This window comes from Dermochelys coriacea, chromosome 10, assembly GCF_009764565.3.
Source record: "Dermochelys coriacea isolate rDerCor1 chromosome 10, rDerCor1.pri.v4, whole genome shotgun sequence".
NCBI classification, from domain to species: Eukaryota; Metazoa; Chordata; order Testudines; family Dermochelyidae; genus Dermochelys; species Dermochelys coriacea.
In genome coordinates, this window is record NC_050077.1 from 56,716,931 (window position 1) to 56,737,884 (window position 20,954).

Genomic DNA, 20,954 nt, shown 5'->3' on the forward strand with positions numbered 1-20,954 from the left:
GCTGAGGGGGGCGGCGGGACGATCAGACGGGGGCGCTGAGGGGGGCGGCGGGACGATCAGACGGGGGCGCTGAGGGAGGAGCGGCGGGGCGATCAGACGGGGGCGCTGAGGGGGCGGCGGGGCGATCAGACGGGGGCGCTGAGGGGGCGGCGGGACGATCAGACGGGGGCGCTGAGGGAGGGCGGCGGGGCGATCAGACGGGGGCGCTGAGGCGCGGGGCGATCAGACGGGGGCGCTGAGGGAGGAGCGGCGGGGCGATCAGACGGGGGCGCTGAGGGGGCGGCGGGGCGATCAGACGGGGGCGCTGAGGGAGGGGCGGCGGGGCGATCAGACGGGGGCGCTGAGGGAGGAGCGGCGGGGCGATCAGACGGGGGCGCTGAGGGAGGGGCGGCGGGGCGATCAGACGGGGGCGCTGAGGGGGGCGGCGGGACGATCAGACGGGGGCGCTGAGGGAGGAGCGGCGGGGCGATCAGACGGGGGCGCTGAGGGGGCGGCGGGGCGATCAGACGGGGGCGCTGAGGGAGGAGCGGCGGGGCGATCAGACGGGGGCGCTGAGGGGGGCGGCGGGGACGATCAGACGGGGGCGCTGAGGGAGGAGCGGCGGGGCGATCAGACGGGGGCGCTGAGGGGGCGGCGGGACGATCAGACGGGGGGCTGAGGGAGGAGCGGCGGGGCGATCAGACGGGGGCGCTGAGGGAGGAGCGGCGGGACGATCAGACGGGGGCGCTGAGGGGGCGGCGGGGCGATCAGACGGGGGCGCTGAGGGGGCGGCGGGGCGATCAGACGGGGGCGCTGAGGGAGGAGCGGCGGGGCGATCAGACGGGGGCGCTGAGGGGGCGGCGGGACGATCAGACGGGGGCGCTGAGGGAGGGGCGGCGGGGCGATCAGACGGGGGCGCTGAGGCGCGGGGCGATCAGACGGGGGCGCTGAGGGGGGCGGCGGGACGATCAGACGGGGGCGCTGAGGGAGGAGCGGCAGGGCGATCAGACGGGGGCGCTGAGGGGGGCGGCGGGACGATCAGACGGGGGGCTGAGGGAGGAGCGGCGGGACGATCAGACGGGGGCGCTGAGGGAGGAGCGGCGGGGCGATCAGACGGGGCGCTGAGGGGGGCGGCGGGACGATCAGACGGGGGCGCTGAGGGAGGAGCGGCGGGGCGATCAGACGGGGGCGCTGAGGGGGCGGCGGGGCGATCAGACGGGGGCGCTTAGGGAGGAGCGGCGGGGCGATCAGACGGGGGCGCTGAGGGGGCGGCGGGGCGATGAGACGGGGGCGCTGAGGGAGGAGCGGCGGGGCGATCAGACGGGGGCGCTGAGGGGGGCGGCGGGACGATCAGACGGGGGCGCTGAGGGAGGAGCGGCGGGGCGATCAGACGGGGGCGCTGAGGGGGCGGCGGGGCGATCAGACGGGGGCGCTGAGGGGGGCGGCGGGACGATCAGACGGGGGGCTGAGGGAGGAGCGGCGGGACGATCAGACGGGGGCGCTGAGGGAGGAGCGGCGGGGCGATCAGACGGGGGCGCTGAGGGAGGGGCGGCGGGGCGATCAGACGGGGGCGCTGAGGGGGGCGGCGGGACGATCAGACGGGGGCGCTGAGGGAGGAGCGGCGGGGCGATCAGACGGGGGCGCTGAGGGGGCGGCGGGGCGATCAGACGGGGGCGCTGAGGGAGGAGCGGCGGGGCGATCAGACGGGGGCGCTGAGGGGGCGGCGGGGCGATCAGACGGGGGCGCTGATGGAGGAGCGGCGGGGCGATCAGACGGGGGCGCTGAGGGGGGCGGCGGGACGATCAGACGGGGGCGCTGAGGGAGGAGCGGCGGGGCGATCAGACGGGGGCGCTGAGGGGGCGGCGGGGCGATCAGACGGGGGCGCTGAGGGGGGCGGCAGGACGATCAGACGGGGGGCTGAGGGAGGAGCGGCGGGACGATCAGATGGGGGCGCTGAGGGAGGAGCGGCGGGGCGATCAGACGGGGGCGCTGAGGGGGCGGCGGGGCGATCAGACGGGGGCGCTGAGGGAGGAGCGGCGGGGCGATCAGACGGGGGCGCTGAGGGGGGCGGCGGGACGATCAGACGGGGGCGCTGAGGGAGGAGCGGCGGGGCGATCAGACGGGGGCGCTGAGGGGGGCGGCGGGACGATCAGACGGGGGGCTGAGGGAGGAGCGGCGGGACGATCAGACGGGGGCGCTGAGGGGGCGGCGGGGCGATCAGACGGGGGCGCTGAGGGAGGAGCGGCGGGGCGATCAGACGGGGGCGCTGAGGGGGGCGGCGGGACGATCAGACGGGGGCGCTGAGGGAGGAGCGGCAGGGCGATCAGACGGGGGCGCTGAGGGGGGCGGCGGGACGATCAGACGGGGGGCTGAGGGAGGAGCGGCGGGACGATCAGACGGGGGCGCTGAGGGAGGAGCGGCGGGGCGATCAGACGGGGGCGCTGAGGGAGGAGCGGCGGGGCGATCAGACGGGGGCGCTGAGGGAGGAGCGGCGGGGCGATCAGACGGGGGCGCTGAGGGGGGCGGCGGGACGATCAGACGGGGGCGCTGAGGGAGGAGCGGCGGGGCGATCAGACGGGGGCGCTGAGGGGGCGGCGGGGCGATCAGACGGGGGCGCTGAGGGGGCGGCGGGGCGATCAGACGGGGGCCCTGAGGGAGGAGCGGCGGGGCGATCAGACGGGGGCGCTGAGGGGGGCGGCGGGACGATCAGACGGGGGCGCTGAGGGAGGAGCGGCGGGGCGATCAGACGGGGGCGCTGAGGGGGCGGCGGGGCGATCAGACGGGGGCGCTGAGGGGGGCGGCGGGACGATCAGACGGGGGGCTGAGGGAGGAGCGGCGGGACGATCAGACGGGGGCGCTGAGGGAGGAGCGGCGGGGCGATCAGACGGGGGCGCTGAGGGGGGCGGCGGGACGATCAGACGGGGGCGCTGAGGGAGGAGCGGCGGGGCGATCAGACGGGGGCGCTGAGGGGGCGGCGGGGCGATTAGACGGGGGCGCTGAGGGAGGGGCGGCGGGGCGATCAGACGGGGGCGCTGAGGGAGGAGCGGCGGGGCGATCAGACGGGGGCGCTGAGGGGGCGGCGGGGCGATCAGACGGGGGCGCTGAGGGAGGGGCGGCGGGGCGATCAGACGGGGGCGCTGAGGGGGGCGGCGGGACGATCAGACGGGGGCGCTGAGGGAGGAGCGGCGGGGCGATCAGACGGGGGCGCTGAGGGGGCGGCGGGGCGATCAGACGGGGGCGCTGAGGGAGGAGCGGCGGGGCGATCAGACGGGGGCGCTGAGGGGGGCGGCGGGACGATCAGACGGGGGCGCTGAGGGAGGAGCGGCGGGGCGATCAGACGGGGGCGCTGAGGGGGCGGCGGGACGATCAGACGGGGGGCTGAGGGAGGAGCGGCGGGGCGATCAGACGGGGGCGCTGAGGGAGGAGCGGCGGGACGATCAGACGGGGGCGCTGAGGGGGCGGCGGGGCGATCAGACGGGGGCGCTGAGGGGGCGGCGGGGCGATCAGACGGGGCGCTGAGGGAGGAGCGGCGGGGCGATCAGACGGGGGCGCTGAGGGGGCGGCGGGGCGATCAGACGGGGGCGCTGAGGGGGCGGCGGGACGATCAGACGGGGGCGCTGAGGGAGGGGCGGCGGGGCGATCAGACGGGGGCGCTGAGGCGCGGGGCGATCAGACGGGGGCGCTGAGGGGGGCGGCGGGACGATCAGACGGGGGCGCTGAGGGAGGAGCGGCAGGGCGATCAGACGGGGGCGCTGAGGGGGGCGGCGGGACGATCAGACGGGGGGCTGAGGGAGGAGCGGCGGGACGATCAGACGGGGGCGCTGAGGGAGGAGCGGCGGGGCGATCAGACGGGGCGCTGAGGGGGGCGGCGGGACGATCAGACGGGGGCGCTGAGGGAGGAGCGGCGGGGCGATCAGACGGGGGCGCTGAGGGGGCGGCGGGGCCATCAGACGGGGGCGCTGAGGGAGGAGCGGCGGGGCGATCAGACGGGGGCGCTGAGGGGGCGGCGGGGCGATCAGACGGGGGCGCTGAGGGAGGAGCGGCGGGGCGATCAGACGGGGGCGCTGAGGGGGGCGGCGGGACGATCAGACGGGGGCGCTGAGGGAGGAGCGGCGGGGCGATCAGACGGGGGCGCTGAGGGGGCGGCGGGGCGATCAGACGGGGGCGCTGAGGGGGGCGGCGGGACGATCAGACGGGGGGCTGAGGGAGGAGCGGCGGGGCGATCAGACGGGGGCGCTGAGGGGGCGGCGGGGCGATCAGACGGGGGCGCTGAGGGGGGCGGCGGGACGATCAGACGGGGGCGCTGAGGGGGGCGGCGGGACGATCAGACGGGGGCGCTGAGGGAGGAGCGGCGGGGCGATCAGACGGGGGCGCTGAGGGGGCGGCGGGGCGATCAGACGGGGGCGCTGAGGGGGCGGCGGGACGATCAGACGGGGGCGCTGAGGGAGGGGCGGCGGGGCGATCAGACGGGGGCGCTGAGGCGCGGGGCGATCAGACGGGGGCGCTGAGGGAGGAGCGGCGGGGCGATCAGACGGGGGCGCTGAGGGGGCGGCGGGACGATCAGACGGGGGCGCTGAGGGAGGGGCGGCGGGGCGATCAGACGGGGGCGTTGAGGGGGCGGCGGGGCGATCAGACGGGGGCGCTGAGGGAGGGGCGGCGGGGCGATCAGACGGGGGCGTTGAGGGGGCGGCGGGACGATCAGACGGGGGCGCTGAGGGGGGCGGCGGGACGATCAGACGGGGGCGCTGAGGGGGCGGCGGGGCGATCAGACGGGGGCGCTGAGGGAGGGGCGGCGGGGCGATCAGACGGGGGCGTTGAGGGGGCGGCGGGGCGATCAGACGGGGGCGCTGAGGGAGGGGCGGCGGGGCGATCAGACGGGGGCGTTGAGGGGGGCGGCGGGACGATCAGACGGGGGCGCTGAGGGGGGCGGCGGGACGATCAGACGGGGGCGCTGAGGGGGCGGCGGGGCGATCAGACGGGGGCGCTGAGGGAGGGGCGGCGAGGCTATCGGGCGGGGCGAGTGACAGGTCATAGGACGCGCTATTCCAGCTGGTGCGTCGCCCCAGCCATTCCCTTTGTCTGGTTCCCGCGCCGTCTGGGACAACCCCTAAGCCCGCCCGCCGGCCCCCCGCAGGAAAGGGACCGGCTTCGCCTGCGTTCCTGCGCCGTCGCCGCATCTCCTACCCCACCCACGCGGGCCGTTTTTACGCGCTCTGCGCCTGCCGGGAAGGGGATCGGCGAGTCCCCGGATGGAGCCAAGATGGTGGCGTTAGCGGTGCCTGGGCTGTCGGCCTTGAAGCGGCTTTGTAGCGTCGCGCTCTTCGTTTCGCAGCTCTACGTGTTCTCCGGCCGCGGTGAGTGCGGCCTGCCACCCGCCGCCTAAGGGCACTGTGCGGCCTGGGAAGGCGGCTGCCCGCTACCGCCCATGCACACTCCGCCGAGCTTTGCCCTCCCCGGTTGTAGGCCGGTAGGAGAAGCCATTGCGTCCGAGCCGGCGTCCCGTGCTATCATGCCACTGCCCTGCTGTCCTCATGCAGCCGCCCCTCCTGTCCGAGTTCGGGCTGACGGTGCCTGTAGGACTTAGCCCAGGCTCAGCCCTGCCTGCTCTGGGCCAAGATGACCCCGGCCTGCGTTTCTTTTTTCCGTGCTGCTGCGCCGTGTGCTGGTGGTCTGGCTGCTTCTGTTGGGGAGGTGGCTGCTTTGTGGTGGTGTAGTTAAATAGTAGCGTAAACAATAAATGTCAAAGTGATAGAAGGAGATAATTTTGTACAGTTTATAATTCATCTGTGGAACTCATTGCCACAGGAATCTTGGTGTGGCCAAGAGTTAAGGACTGAAGAAAGAATTATGCTTTATGGGACTAATGAGAATCTTCAACAAACATTAGGTAGATTAAAATGACTTTTAGATAGTGCTGTTTAGACAGATTTCTTGTCTTGAAAAGTGTTATAGTCTAAGAAATGTTACCATGTTGTTTATAAGGTATTTTGGATTTCTCAACAGCATGTGGTTATATACATGTGGTAAACATGTTTATTTTCCCATCCTGGTGTGCACCACATACCCTGTGTGATTATGTATTATGGGTATAATTTGTGTTGTTTTGTTTTTTAAATAGTTATGAACATAAGTAGTCCCACCAAGTCAATGGAACTATTTAAATGATTGGAGTTGAATATTACTAAGTGTTTGTTTGTAGAATTGGGGCCATCGTCTCCAGCCAGTTCTGTGGTGCAGTTTTCTTACTAAAATGGCCAGTGAGTTACTTGATGTTTAATTATTTTTGTTTTGTAATAGACAGTATACTGTAACATTTGCATTCCAAACAGTGTAGTTTCCTACTAGGCCACAAGAACTTAAGAGCAAAACTGCTGATAAACAAATTAAAATTTATTTTTATTGTCTTAAGTGGAGTAAAATGAAAAATCCTAATGAACAAAGTAAGGAAATCTGTGGAGCTTTTTAAATATTAATTTTATCCCAAAGATGACCCTTCTTAATGTCAAGAAAGCAGCTTGATGTTTTATATTAGAGTCCTGGGATTAAACAGTGTTTGAAGACCAGTTAAAATCTAGGGTTATTATCCTCTTAACAGTAACTGAAATGCATTGGATCTGTTTAATTTTTCTTATAGCAGGATCCTTGATGACAACAGAGCACTCGAAACAACAGTTTGTGTCTACAAAAGGTGTAACATCTCCAAGTACAAGTACTCCATATACTAAAACAGGTACAAGTGTCTGTTCTTCTATTAGAATCTTAAGAAAACAATAGATTTATAGGTTTCAGAGTAGCAGCCGTGTTAGTCTGTATTCACAAAAAGAAAAGGAGTACTTGTGGCACCTTAGAGGCATGCTTATGCTCTAATAAATTTGTTAGTCTCTAAGGTGCCACAAGTACTCCTTTTCTTTTTACTATAAGGAGAGTGATCACTTAAGATGAGCTATTATCAGCAGGAGAGCGGGGCGGAGATTCCAAGGTCCGAAGGGACCCTTGTGATAATCTAGTCTGACCTCCTATATCACGCAGACCATAGAATTTCCCAAAATAATGCATGCTGCACATCTTTTAGAAAAACATAGTCTTGAATTTTGATTCAAAATTGTTAGCATTAGTGAATCCACCACAACCCTTGGTAAACTGTTCCAATGATATCCTTATAAGCTTTTTTCCTAATAGTCCTGAGTCTAAGAGTAAAATCGTTGAATGAGGTATTAGAAAACTAACTGTACAGAATATTTCATCATTAAAAGGTACACTGCACCCTGTGCGTATGTCTGCATTGCAATTAGATATCCACAGCTGGCCAGCACCAGCTGACTTGGGCTTGCGTGGCTCAGGTTAAGGGGCTGTTTAATTGTGGTGTAGAAGCTGGGGCTCATGGTCCAGCCCAAACTCTGGGACCTTCCACCTCATGGGGTCCTAGAACCCTGAGACCCGTGTCTACACCATAGTTAAACAGCCCCTTAGCTTAAGCCCCCCTCCCCGAGCCTGAGTCAGGGAGCACAGGCCAGCCCTAGGTTTTAATTGCAGTGTAGACATACTCTGAGGCACCATGAGTTATTTTCCAAAAGACTATAACTACTAGTTAGGGTTGTGTAAATGAAAAACCCATCCATGCAAACCCCACTTGATCATTTAAGGGGACCTACGTTCACAGATTTGACACCTGCATGTCACATTAACCCGGGGTGGCCAATCTGAGCTTGAGAAGGAGCCAGAATTTACCAATGTACATTGCCAAAGAGCCACAGTAATATGTCAGCAGCTGCCCATCCGCTCGCAGTGCCTCCTGCCCACCAGCAGCCCCACCAATCAGTGCCTTCCCCTCCCTTCCCACACCTCCTGATCAGCTGTTTCGTGGCATGCAGGAGGTGCGAGGGGAGGAACCAGGGCACAGCAACTAGTTCAGTTCAATGACTTGCTTATTCAAAGTTGGGAAATTGTTTGGGAAAAAGCAGGAAATCTTGTTTTCCTTAGAAACTAGGAATAAAAGTAAGGTGTTAGAGGATGAGCTCTACTAGTTATAAAATATTGATGGAAATGGTGACTAAGGACAATCCGTAAAATTCACTATTTACAGATAATACTTCCTTTGTGTAATAAATCAGCTTTAAATGCAAAATATTTTTGATCATTTTTTTCTTATATATGGCGCAAATTAAAAGTAGTCTTATTTAATAGAAAACAATTTTAAAATGTTTTTGTGCATTTTTAATTTAATTCCAGTTTCTATCCAAATGCAGATTGGCACAAGGCATGAGTAAAAATTAATCTAGTAAATAAGAGATGTGTTCATATTCATAATGTGTACAAGTAAAAAAGTAAATTAAGTATCTGAAAACATCTACTTCTTAAATGTGTATAGACATAGTGTATCCCCCCGGTTAGCAAAGAGAAGTTTGAAATATAGTGTAAAGGCTATATTAAAATGCAAATCAACATGTTTTAATGATTACCTACCAATGAGAATCAACCTTCATTTAGGAAAAAAGGTAAAGGATGCATGCAAAACAAGATTAACATTGATTTAAATCTTGATTAAAATCAGGTATTTTAATTGTTACACTGTGCTTCCCTAAGAATCTGCTTCCACCTCCCACCCTATGCAAATATAGGTAATTCACTGTTATGCAAAACTTCAACTCCAGTCTCCACAGTATTTACATACTTATTCACAAATGTGCACTGGGTAAGTGTGTGATAACTTAGATGTTTTGTGGAGAAAGTATGAGAAAGTTAAGTTTTCTGGATGTGAGTTGGAAATGGGTTCCTTGGGGATGGGCGGAATAGGTCAGTGAGTGGCTAATGTGATGGGTGGATTTTGGCATTTGTGAAATAAATAAATAAAAGATACATCACTCCTTGAATGCTACATACAGTTCTGGTTGGCCCATCTCAAAAAAGGTATTTTACAATTGGAAGAGGTGCAGAGAAGGGCAACAAAAATGATTAAAGATATGAAACAGCTTTCATATAAGAATAGATTTTTAAAAGACTGTGACTTCTGAGCTGAACAAAGAGATGACTGAGTGGGATATGACACAGGTCTATAAAAATCATGAACGGTATGGAGAAAGTGAATAGGGAAATGTTATTTCCCCCTTCACATAACACAAGAACCAGGGACCGCCCAATGAAATTAATAGGTAGCATGTTTAAAACAAATATAAGAAAGTATTTCACACAATGTCCAGTCAACCTGTGGCATTCATTGCCATGGGATGTTGTTGAGGCCAAAAGTATAGCTGGATTCAAAAAACAATTAGATAAGTTCGTGGAAGATACGTCCATGAATGGCTGTTTTCCATGCTCTATGTTTATCTAAAACTCTGACTGCCAGAACCTGGCCCTGGATGACAGGATGGATCACTCGATAATTACCCTGTTCTGTTCATTCCCTCTGAAGCATTTGGCACTGGCTACTGTTGGAAGACAAGAAACTGGGTTAGATGGACTGTTGGTCTGACTCAGGATGGCCATTCTTATATTTATACATTCTTAAGATCGGCTTAACACAAATAACTTTTGTTAGCAACTAAAGACCCCAACTGAAATCAGCCCCATTGCACAAACTTAGTAAGGTAGTTCTGCCTCAGAAGGCTTACAATCTAAACAGACAAGAACAGATAAAGGGTGGGAGACAAGACACATGCAGACATAGTTAGAGTGACTTTGCCAGGGTCACCCAGCAGGTCCATAGCAGAGCCAGGTATAGAACCAAGGTCTGTAATTGATAATTTTTCTGCTTTTATGGGGTTGCATGGGTAGTGCCCTTGTGGAGGCTTGGATGAAGAATAAACTTGGTGGAGGGGAGAGCATAGTGGCAGGTCTCAGCCAGTGAACTATAAATTAAGTGTAAAATGTGCTACTGTTAACTGGTATTTGTGAGACTAGTATAAGAAGCAGAAATCATGCTAAAAAGTGATTTCATTTTGACACTTGTAGCTTGAGTGTTTATGGATGAGAGTAAAAGTGTCCAATCTGACTAGTAATTTAACAGTAATAAAAACAGTTTTTCAGAGTTCACTTCCTTTACTGATATGATGTCAGATAACCAGGCTCAATCAGTTTATTAATCAAAGGTAGATAAGCACAATACAGAAAGTTTAATACACTACCAATATTGGGAACAGTCTTGGTGTTTACATCTTTAGTCTGTTCCAAAATATTAGATCAATTCTGTTTCTGTTTATATTCCTCCTTTACAACAGATCAAAGATTCCACAAATTCTGGTGTATTACCAAAGACTGTACACCCTTCCTCTATTTAGTACTCTCTATATATTTTATAGAGGACAAAGACCTCTTACCAACCATACCTAGCAAACTGTTCATATTTGGCGAGACTCAACAGACTATCTGTCTTATTCTGACAGATGATACACATGCTAAGGAAAGAGAGGTTACAGCAGTTTAATGTCAAGTAAAATTTCCACAAGAAATCTATTGTAAATACAAAGCATCCTGAGAGTACATTTTATAATTATACAACTTAGCATGACTATAAAGCATTCTGAAAATATGATATTGGCTAATAGAATTCTGTAAATATGTTTGAGATCTTATTAATGTTTAAACACTTTGAGATCTTTGGATAGATATATTGGTTCATGATTTTCATCATGGCAAAAAGTTAAGGTAACAGTACCGAACCTTGTGTCACTCCACTAAGGTATTGGTTGTTAATGTATTAATCTCAAAAAGGGCAGAGATGTCAGAACTTTACAGACAACACAAAATTATTTAGGTTAGTCAAGATAAGAGAAGACCATGAAGAATATTAAATGAAGCTAAGTGAATGAAGAACACATTGGATGATGAAATTGTTTTGTGAACACTGGAGGGAAAATTTTAAACTACTCAGACACCTTTTAATTACTAGTTCTAAATTAACTCTGTTAACTGGAGATGGGGGAGAGAGACCTGGATGTCATTTTTGGACAGCTCACTGCTCATCAGCCGTCATAAAAGCAAACAGCGTTAGAATGCCTAAGGAGCAGGATGGGTGGTAATATGGAAAATATTATCCCATTATATAAAGCAGTAACGTAACCTGTAATACTGTATTCTGTTCTGGTCACCCCATCTCAAAAAGGATAAGTAAAAACTACAGGGACATGTATTTTCTATTTCTCATGATATAAGCCCTTAGCTATTTAATATTTTTATTAATGTGAAATAAAACATAAAATCACTACTGATAAAGTTTTCAAATGACACAGATTGGGTGAGTGGTAAATAATGAAAAGGACAGGTCACTGATATAGAACAATCTAGATCACTTGGTAAGCTGGGCACAAGCAAACAATACATGTTTTAATATGGTCAAATGTAAAATTGTTCATCTAGGAACCAAGAATGTAGGCCAGACTTCTGTGATGGATGACTTTATCCTCGGAAGCTGTGACTCTGGAAAGGGCTTGGGGGTCCTGGTGGATAATCAGCTGAGCATAAGCACTCAGGCAATGCTGTGGCCAAAATTGTTTTTATGATCCTTGGATGCATAAACAGGAATCTCAGGTAGGAGTAGGGTTATTGCTATCTCTGTATTGAGATTAATATGACCACTACTGGGATAGTGTGTCCTGTTCTGGCGTCCGCAGTTCAAGAAGGTTGTTGATAAATTGGAGAGGACTCAGAGAAGAGCCACGAGAATGATTAAAGAAGTGGAAAACATGCCTTACAGCTCAAAGAGGTGAATCTATTTAGCTTAACAAAGAAGGTTAAGGGGTGACTTGGTTACGGTCTGTAAGTACTTACGTGGGGGACAAATATTTGCTAATGGGCTCTTCAGTCTAGCAGATCTAATGGCTAGATGTTGAAACTAGACATTCAGACTTTAAATAAGGTGTGGGTTTTTTGTTTTGTTTTGTTTTTTTTTTTTTAAACAATGAGGGTAATTAATCATTGAAACAACTTACCAAGGGTTGTGGTGGTTTCTCTATCACTGGCAATTTTTAAATCAAGATGGAATGTTTTTTCTAAAAGAGATGCTGTAGTTGAAACAGGAATTAATTCAAGAATGTTCTATGGACTATGTTATGCAGGATGTCAGACTAGAGCCGGGTGGGCAAACTTTTTGGCCTGAGGGCCACATCGGGATTCCAAAACTGTATGGAGGGCTGGGTAGGGAAGGCTGTGTCTCCCCAAATAGTCTGGTCCCTGCCCCCTCACACTTCCCACCCCTGATCCATCCAACTCCCCCCCCCCCCCCCCCCCCCCGGGACTCCACTGCCTATCCAACCCCCCGCTCCCTGTCCCCTGACTGCCCTCCCCCTGGGACTCCCACGCCTATCCAACCGCCCCCTGCTCCGTGTCCCCTGACTGCCCCCTGGGACCTCCTGCCCCTTATCCAATCTCCCTGCCCCCTTACCATGCCACTCAGCACCAGGACTGGCAGCCATGCTGCCTGGCCAGAGCCAGCCACACTGCCTGGCAGGAGCTCGCTGCCCTGAACACTGGGACATGACGAGCTGAGACTGCAGGGGAAGAGGGACAGTATGGGAAGGGCCGGGGGCTAGCCTCCCTGACTGGGAGCTCAAGGGCTGGGCAGGACAGTCTCGCGGGCCATAGTTTGCCCATCTCTCGACCTAGAGGATCATTGTGATGACTTCTGGTCTTGGACACTATTCATCTAAAACAAAATGACATTCAATTAAATTGAATGGTGGCAAATTCATAAGTTACAGAAAGTGGAATACTTTAATGTAGTGCATAATTAGACAGGATTTTATTGTACAAGATATTACCGAGGCTTAAAGCATAGCCTGAGTAGAAAGAAAGAAAGAAAAGGATTCCATGTTTATATGGATAACAAGCATCCAAAGGTAGAACTGTAAAATATTGAAATGGCTTTGGAAAGAATAATAACCTTCAAGCTTCAGATTATAAACTGACCTTTGATCTTAGTATCTTTGATAGAAAGAAATTTTCCCTGGGACAGATTATCCCATATTTTTTACTGGAGGGCAGGGGTCAGATTTGGCTCTGTGGTGTGAGCTGGGAGGTATGGGGAAGGAGAGTGTTACGATGTATCAGTGCTTTGCCCACTGCTTAAAACACCCACCAATTAATTATGGTGCTCCCCACAACACAGACCACTTCATTCTGCCCTTTCCCCACTTGATTTAGATTCTCATACTCGTACTTCACACAGAACTGATGCAGACCATGGGAGGGGAAAGACCGGCATCAGGATCTTGATCCATTTCCCAGGTTTGGAGGTGACAAACATCATGAGGGGAAGGAATCTTCACTCCCTGCAGGAGGTCACAGGAGCTGATGCTCTCCAATTTGCAAAAAGATGCATCCGATGAAGTGAGCTGTAGCTCACGAAAGCTTATGCTCAAATAAATTTGTTAGTCTCTAAGGTGCCACAAGTACTCCTTTTCTTTTTGCAAACACAGACTAACACGGCTGCTACTCTGAAACCTCTCCAATCTGTGCTTGTGTGCTCCAGCCCTGTGCTTTCAGGAGAGAGTAGTGGCTGATAGATGGCATGGTGGGACAAGGTAGTAATGGACTCACAAATGCTGGTATATTGTGTATGGCCAATGCTGGCTGCTGCTGAGCTCTGCTGCAGGGTTCTTCCTTTTGAAGCGCTGATACTGGTTGCTGTTAGAGGTGGGATGCCTTAATATATGAGCTACTGATTTATGTTAGCTGTAAGTGGAGAGTACAGTAACTCCCCACTTAATGTCCTCTTGCTTGGTGGTAGTTTGATGTTGTGTCCCTGCTCCATTTCAGAACGTGCTCGTTTAATGTTGTGCAATGCTCCGCTATAACGTCATTTGTCTGCCTACTTTGTCCATGGTTGACAGCCCCCCATCAACTCCCCTACACCACTCCCGCCTGCCCGCGGATCAGCACCTTCCCCCTGCTCCTTCTGCCCGCAGCAATCAACTGTCTTGCAACATTCAGGAGGCTGTGGGGAGGAGCGAGGATGCGATGCTCAGCCTTCCCCCTCCCTCCCCTGCCTCCTGTCTGCAGCAATCAGCTGGTTTGTGGCATTCAGGAGGCAGGGGAGGGAGGAGGGAGGCTGGGTGCCATGTCCTCGCTCCTCCCCCCAGCCTTCCGAATGCCGCAAGACAGCTGATTGCCATGGGCAGGAGGCGGGGAGAGCAGGGGGAAGGGGCTGATCCATGGGGTCCGCCTGCAGGCTGAGGAGGAAGGGGGTATAGGGGAGCTGATGGGGGGCTGCCAGCCTGTTTAATACCTGTATTAAATTGCTTATTTAAAATGTATATAATGCCTTTTGTCTGGCAAAAATTTTTTCCCCAAAACCTAACCCCACCTATTAACATTAATTCTTATGGGGAAATTGGATTCTCTTAACATCATTTCGCTTAAAGTCGCATTTTTCAGGAACATAACTACAACGTTAAGTGAGGAGTTACTGTATTATGAAATTATTTAAAGTAACATACAGTAAAAATGTGTGCCTATATGGTAGTGTAGGTAATGCTGAAACTTTTATTCTTAACAAATCCTTTCACCCTTCAGAGACTACAGAGATCCCATTTTATGTGAGTAAGTGTCCCAGCAATGGGCTGTGCAGCAAATTGCCTCCAGACTGCATGACTTGTAAAACAAACTTCTCCTGCGTATATGGGAAGCTAGCCACTTTTGATTGCAAGATTAAGCCACAAATTCATTGTATTGTAAGTAATTAACCAATTTCTTTGTATTTGGAATTTGTCACTTATTAAAGGTACAGTGTAGTTTAAATTACATCCTAAAACTCATAAAGATGTTACAAAACAAATTTCTAGGCATAAATACAGTTACCTAGCAAGTATAATTACTACTTTACCTCTTCTCTAGTATCCTGTACCCAACTACCTAAGTGCTGAATATAATATATAGGTAGCAAATAAAACAGCTTGTCCATCTTCTGTCTTCTCACAGATTTCACTGCTGTGCAAAGTGTTTGTTTTTTTTATACCCTGTGAAACATTCTTGATATACTGTTTAAGATTATTTACATTGATAATACTCTCCTTTATAGGATCAGAGAAACAATGAAGTGGAGAATTTTACAATCAACATGACTTGCCAGTTTTGCTGGCAGCTTGAACCTGCTGATTATGTGTGTACCAATTCTACAAGTTGCATGACAGTCTCTTGTCCGAGACAACGATATAACGCCACTTGTACAGTACATGATCATATTCATTGTCTAGGTAAGTTGGTCTACGAATGAATGGTTTAGAGGATTTTTTTGTGAAGAATTCTTGAATGTACTTTTGTTCAGTGTAGTGGATAAATGTGCATAAACTTATTTCAATGTCTGGTTTGTTTTTTGTTGGGATACTGTGCATTGTTTAGTTTCACTTTATAGTCTGACACTTAATATTTTAAAATTATGATATGTTGCTTTAGAACCATTGTCTCAACAGTAATCTTACATTAGAGCTATTGGGAGTGTTTTTTCTCCTGTGTTCACTTTCTTCAATGGAATTATTTGATGCAGCATCAACAGAATTTGCATTGAGGTGTTGTTTATCACATAAATTAAAAACATCCCGTCAATTAACATTTGAAATCACAAGAAGTTTAATATAGACTCTAAATCAAGAGACTTGGCTCTTGATTTTCCTTAATTTGGTGGTGGTTTGTTTGGAAACCCATCTAGAAAGTATAGGGAATGGAGATAGTGTTCAAGCTTTTATAATGTGGTCTCATCAGAAAAGACAGGTTGAGTTACTGATGCTATTTAAATGCAGAACAGACATTTGTTGTGAGGAGTAATTCAGCATATTTGCACCTCAAATTTCAGTTCCTGAGTCAAACTTTGGCCTTTGTTCATGGCATCAGAATTTGAATGTATTTCATTTCTCTTCTCAGGTAACCGTGTCTTTCCTAAGATGCTTTACTGCAACTGGACTGGAGGCTATAAATGGTCTACAGCCTTGGCATTAAGGTAGACTCAAAGTATTGCAGAACTTCAAGTTCAAATTATATATGAATGCCTTTCCTTAAATGGGTTTCTCTTTTCAATGGTGTATTTCCTAACCTTAAACTGAGTACAAAATATTTAATATTTTCTGAGACTTTTGACCAAAAGTATGCTTATGATTTAATATAAAATGGCCAATGTTAACTGTTTTCCATACTACTGGGGTCAGATTTAGGTATGTGTGTGTTGGATGGAGGGAGGTGGTATTCTTCCAAGCTTTGGCCATAGAATAAGCTCCAATTAAGGGAATAACCAAAATGAGAGACCATTTTTTTTGTAATTTTGAACATCTGTATAATCTGTTGTGACTATGCACGTCGTACTGAGTTTGGCTATCTCTTTAGGGCTTGATGCTCTGGCTAGACTTGATTAGATTCCTTGACTGGAGGAAAGAAAGCTGGTGGTGTTTCCTAAACAGCATCCACTCATGGTGCCAAAATGAATCCTTGCTCATTGTAGAGCAGGGGTTGTCAATAATTTTTAGTCAAGGTCCAAATTTCTTGGTCAAGCTATAGTCAAGGTCCAGACTCCAGAGAAACATTTTTCACGTCACAATAACGATAATAAGTGAGAGATTTTTGCAGTCCATTCAAAAGCTTCTGGCGATCTGGATTTGGCCCATGATTCACTTAGACTCTACAAGCAGGGGTAGCCAATATCTATGAATACCGCACTTCCTTTTCTCAGACACTTTAATGAGCAACAAAACAGCTGCAAATTTATCATTGGGCAACTGAGATGAATGGGGCAGTTCATTCTTTTAGAGTTGTTTCAGCCTTGGGTAGATGTCATTATGCTGGTTATAGCTGGCTCATGACCGGTATCAACTTTTAAAAAAAGAGAACTGAGATCTTGGAACACAAGATGACAGCTTGGGAGAGGTGCCTGTATTCTATACTGTTAAACCGGGCTGTAACTTTTGATTCTTCACACACTAAGCACCAAAGCGTCATACTCACTGTAGTGGTTTGGATGTTGCCATAGGACCTCAATATATTTGTACAATATATTTGTATATTTGACTGTGAAACAAGAATTATTTCCTTTATTTTTTTTTTAAAAATTCATTCAAAATTCCCCTAAAAGGTAAATTTTATATAAGGGCTGATATGAGAGCCTGTATTAGATAATTTATCATACATTATGTGAACAAAAATGGTAATAGACGTTTTGTTAGAAAACTGGTCTAGCTTTTGGAGCTAGAACCGTTCCCTTCTCTGTCTGCAGCTGGAGAAACTAAGCTTTACCCAAACACTACAAGAGCAGAGTCTCCTCCCTCTAGCACTTTTCAGCCCCTGCTAGTTCAGGAAACTTGGAGCCCAAAGTCAGAGCAGCTCACTAGCTAACTTCCTTTTTATGAAGAGAAGCTTAAAATAACATAAATCATTTCATACACCTCTATCCTGATATAATGCGACCTGAGAAACGCGGGTTCGCATACAATGCAGTAAAACTCCGACATGCTGCTCTGAGCAGCGTGTTAAGGGTGGAGGGCTTGGATAAGGGGCAGAGGGTCTTGGGGGTGGTCAGGGGCTCCCCCCCAGGGTCATCTGGGAGGCAGGAGCTCGGGGGAGGGCACTTTTGGGGGCCCCACAGTCCCAGAGAGGCCTGGGGGATTAGCGGGGGGCTGGGAGCAGCCCACTCCGCTTCCCTTGCCCTGGCTCCAGCCGTGTCACTCAGGGTAGGGGCTTTAGGGAAGGGATCCCCCCTGCACTCACCGGCAGTGGTGGAAGCGGAGTAGCTCGGCCCCTGCCTGCTCCACTCCGCCAGCTCCCAGCTGTGGCACTCAGTTTCCCATTGCTGGTGAGAGCGGGACCTTTCCCCAACACCCCCCACACCCCGCTGTGACACGGCTGGGGCCGGGGCAAGAAAGCAGAGCGGGCTGGGGCCACATTGCTCCACTTCCCGCCGCCGGTGAGTGCGGAGGGCGTCCTTTCCCCAACCTCCCCACACTCGGGAAGCGGAGCGACATGGCTGGGAGCTGGCAGAGTGGAGCGGGCTGGGGCCGTGTTGCTCCGCTTCCTGCTGCTGCTGATGAGTGCCTGTCAGAGGGCGGGGGGTGTGGATAGGGGACAGGGAGCAGGGGGGTTGGGTAGGGGGTGGGGTCCTGGGGGTGATTAGGGATGGGGGTCTCTGGAGGGGGCGGTCAGGGAACAAGGAATGGGGGGGGGGCAAAGCAAGTTCAATATAACACGGTCTCACCTATAATGTGGTGAGACTTTTTTTTTTTCTCCTGAGGACCACGTTATTTCAGGGTAGAGGTGTATCTTGTATCTGCAGAGTTTCACAAAAGACTTGAAGAAATATTTTTAATTAAGAATTAGTTAGTGCTTTTTAACACATTTCTATCAAAACATTTTTACCACTATTGCTTTTAAAGTCCTCCAGCCACTTTGCATAAGATATTCATAGTTTTCTGAGCCTATATATGATATGATATATAAAATTTCTGTCTGTGTGCTGTAAATATTTAAAGGTGAGTTGACATCCAAATTTGGGATTCTCCACAACTATGTTAATGAATTATGTTGTATTCCTAGCATCACCCTTGGTGGATTTGGAGCAGATCGTTTCTACTTGGGCCAGTGGAGGGAAGGTCTGGGCAAACTCTTCAGCTTTGGTGGACTGGGAATATGGACACTAATAGATGTGCTACTAATAGGAGTTGGATACGTGGGGCCTGCAGATGGATCTCTCTACATTTAAGTACATACAAAACATGATCCAGAGAAGAATCAAATTTGCGAAGGAGCCTAAAAAAATATATAGAAATTGGTCCTTAAAGGTAGAACTAGGAACACGTTCTCTGTGTGCGCATATTTTAATGTACAGTATCTGTACTTAGCCTGCCTTGAACTAAGGTAAAATAAATGAGTGGATCACTTAACAGTGTTTGTTTGTAATTAATTTCCTTTGGCTTGCAAGTACTGTATTTTTTTCTATGAAAAAAGTTTAAGTTGCACAGCTAAACAAGTGGACTACTGTTCCTGAAGAAAATATAAACTAATTAAAATATTAAATTAAGAATTGCTTACCTCTTATTTTTATGTTGTTTGAATTTAGCTATCTAACAAGCTTCCCTAAATATGCTAGCAAGAATTTTTTTCATGTTTATTGCAAGATAAAGTGCTTTTGTAAACCTAAACTACTTGGGCAATATGTAGATTGCCATCTACTGTAATCTTAATTACATGTAGTTTCTCTTCTGTTTTTCACTTTGGGATATCACAAACTTAATTTTTCTGCTGTAATTGTAAATTTGTGGCTTTTTAGAATTAGTATGCAATAACACTAAAAATGTAATATCTTGAATAACTTGAGAAGTACACTGCAGGACGCTTTCCAGTGTGATGGTGTTTCTGCTTGGCCTTGACCTGAGAGAGAATTGTATATGGCATAATTTTTGTGCTCTCAAATTTACAGGGTGTTAATATAAATCTAAAAAAGGAGATCTGGTAATTAACTTGTTTATCAGCTGAAGATTTGGTAACAAAGTATTTTCTTATTGAAAAGTTGTCTGATGTTTAATTGTTTCCATAATGTCACTGAAGGTTAGTACATTCTAGAAGGCTGTAACATTTTTCTGATTTTTTTTATTTTATTTTATTTTTTATTAGGCAATTCATATTTACAACTTAAAAAAAAAAAAGTCCTAACTCTCACCTTCATGTCCTCTTTCCAAGGTCCTCTATAGCAATTCAGTCTTAAATTATGTGGCAGAACTCCTTGGCTTGTGCAGCACTGAACTGCACTACACTGAAAAAAAACTCAGTTGGATAAACGTAAATTGAATTAAATATGATGAAAAGTAATGGAAGTAGTGTTTTTATTTTATATTCACTTTTTTCTTGCTGCCACTCTTTCAATCTATACATGCATCTGGAAGGGGGAGAGGAGGAAAATAGTAATGCTCTTGGCAGCTCTGCCTGCAAAATAAACTTCACCCATGTAAGCTGCTCTTTTACAGTTGATCGTGTAGATGCTATGAGCTCCACTAAGTTTGGCTTCCCCTTACTAGGACTTGAATATGCTCCGAGGCTCCATTGGGCTTCTTTGGCATGGTGCCTTTTAATTAAGGGGAAAGAAGTGGTGATATCTTTCAAATACCACCATTTTTTTTAGCACTGTGAGATGTTACTCACGGTGAACTGCAGATCTGTGTTCCTCTCCGTTCTTACAGGAGCAATGCAATTAGTTTAAATGGCAATTTTAACACAGATATCCATTGACAGTTAATATTTTCCTGAGATGAATGGGGAGGTCACATCTGTCAGAGCCATCGTTCCAGAGTTTCTGTAGAGTTACTCGTAAAAAAGAAAAGGAGTACTTGTAGCACCTTAGACTAACAAATTTATTTGAGCATAAGCTTTCGTGAGCTACAGCTCACTTCATTGGATGCATTCGGTGGAAAACCGAATGCATCCGATGAAGTGAGCTGCAGCTCATGAAAGCTTATGCTCAAATTTGTTAGTCTCTAAGGTGCCCCAAGTACTCCTTTTCTTTTTTGTGAATACAGACTAACACGGCTGCTACCTGTAGAGTAAACCTGTAGAGTTACTGATATTGCTGAGTTGGGTACATATGGTTTACATTTTTGAGGCTTTATGTGACTACACAGTCACTAACTTTTATGGAAGCTGAAATTGTGGCGAATAAGATGCCAGTTTTAAAGAAGTGCTGTTGTATCCTAATAGTCCAAACCAGCTCAAATAAAACTAAGCCTATAAACAAAGCATTGCGGAGCATTACGGGTTGGTTCAGTGCTTTGGTGTTGGGGTCTTCTGTCCTTACCCAGCTCTTCCTTTGGCTGGTGATCGGTTAAATGTGGCTGCTTTCTGTTTCATGTCCTGCTACTTACCAAGGTGTACCTTTCAAGCACCGGTTTCAGAGTAGCAGCCGTGTTAGTCTGTATTCGCAAAAAGAAAAGGAGTACTTGTGGCACCTTGTAGCTCACGAAAGCTTATGCTCTAATAAATTTGTTAGTCTCTAAGGTGCCACACGTACTCCTTTTCTT

At 50.3% G+C, this 20,954-nt stretch overlaps 1 protein-coding gene and 1 long non-coding RNA gene across 8 annotated transcripts; one reads left to right on the forward strand and one right to left on the reverse strand.

Annotated features, from left to right (window-relative positions):
• The first annotated feature begins 4,955 nt into the window (after window positions 1-4,955).
• Window positions 4,956-19,748, forward strand: TM2D3 (TM2 domain containing 3). Of its 7 annotated transcripts, none has more exons than XM_043493620.1 (7): window positions 5,002-5,333; window positions 6,614-6,709; window positions 13,114-13,197; window positions 14,485-14,642; window positions 14,990-15,164; window positions 15,829-15,904; window positions 19,624-19,748. In XM_043493620.1, the coding sequence occupies exons 1-7, from the start codon at window positions 5,240-5,242 to the stop codon at window positions 19,646-19,648; spliced, it is 708 nt and encodes a 235-aa protein (XP_043349555.1). In that variant the 5' UTR covers window positions 5,002-5,239; the 3' UTR covers window positions 19,649-19,748. The 7 variants fall into 7 exon arrangements, with proteins under 7 accessions (XP_038275590.1, XP_038275591.1, XP_043349555.1 ...); XM_038419660.2 differs by having other exon boundaries at window positions 5,008-5,333; window positions 6,617-6,709; window positions 18,481-19,748; XM_038419659.2 differs by having other exon boundaries at window positions 5,010-5,333; window positions 18,481-19,748.
• On the reverse strand, window positions 19,588-20,570 carry LOC122456045. The gene is made up of 2 exons (XR_006274662.1): window positions 20,487-20,570; window positions 19,588-20,233 (listed from the first exon to the last, which is right to left on the reverse strand). It is a non-coding gene; the product is annotated as an uncharacterized LOC122456045 (long non-coding RNA).
• Between the last annotated feature and the right edge of the window lie 384 nt (window positions 20,571-20,954).

What these genes read in the sequence shown, in the direction of transcription:
- TM2D3 (XM_038419659.2), top strand. Translation starts at nt 5,240, where the DNA reads ATGGTGGCGTTAGCGGTGCCTGGGCTGTCGGCCTTGAAGCGGCTTTGT. An exon ending in CTACGTGTTCTCCGGCCGCG is followed by an intron (nt 5,334 to 6,613) that starts GTGAGTGCGGCC and finishes TTTTTCTTATAG; the next exon opens with CAGGATCCTTGATGACAACA. An exon ending in TGATCATATTCATTGTCTAG is followed by an intron (nt 15,165 to 15,828) that starts GTAAGTTGGTCT and finishes TTCTCTTCTCAG; the next exon opens with GTAACCGTGTCTTTCCTAAG.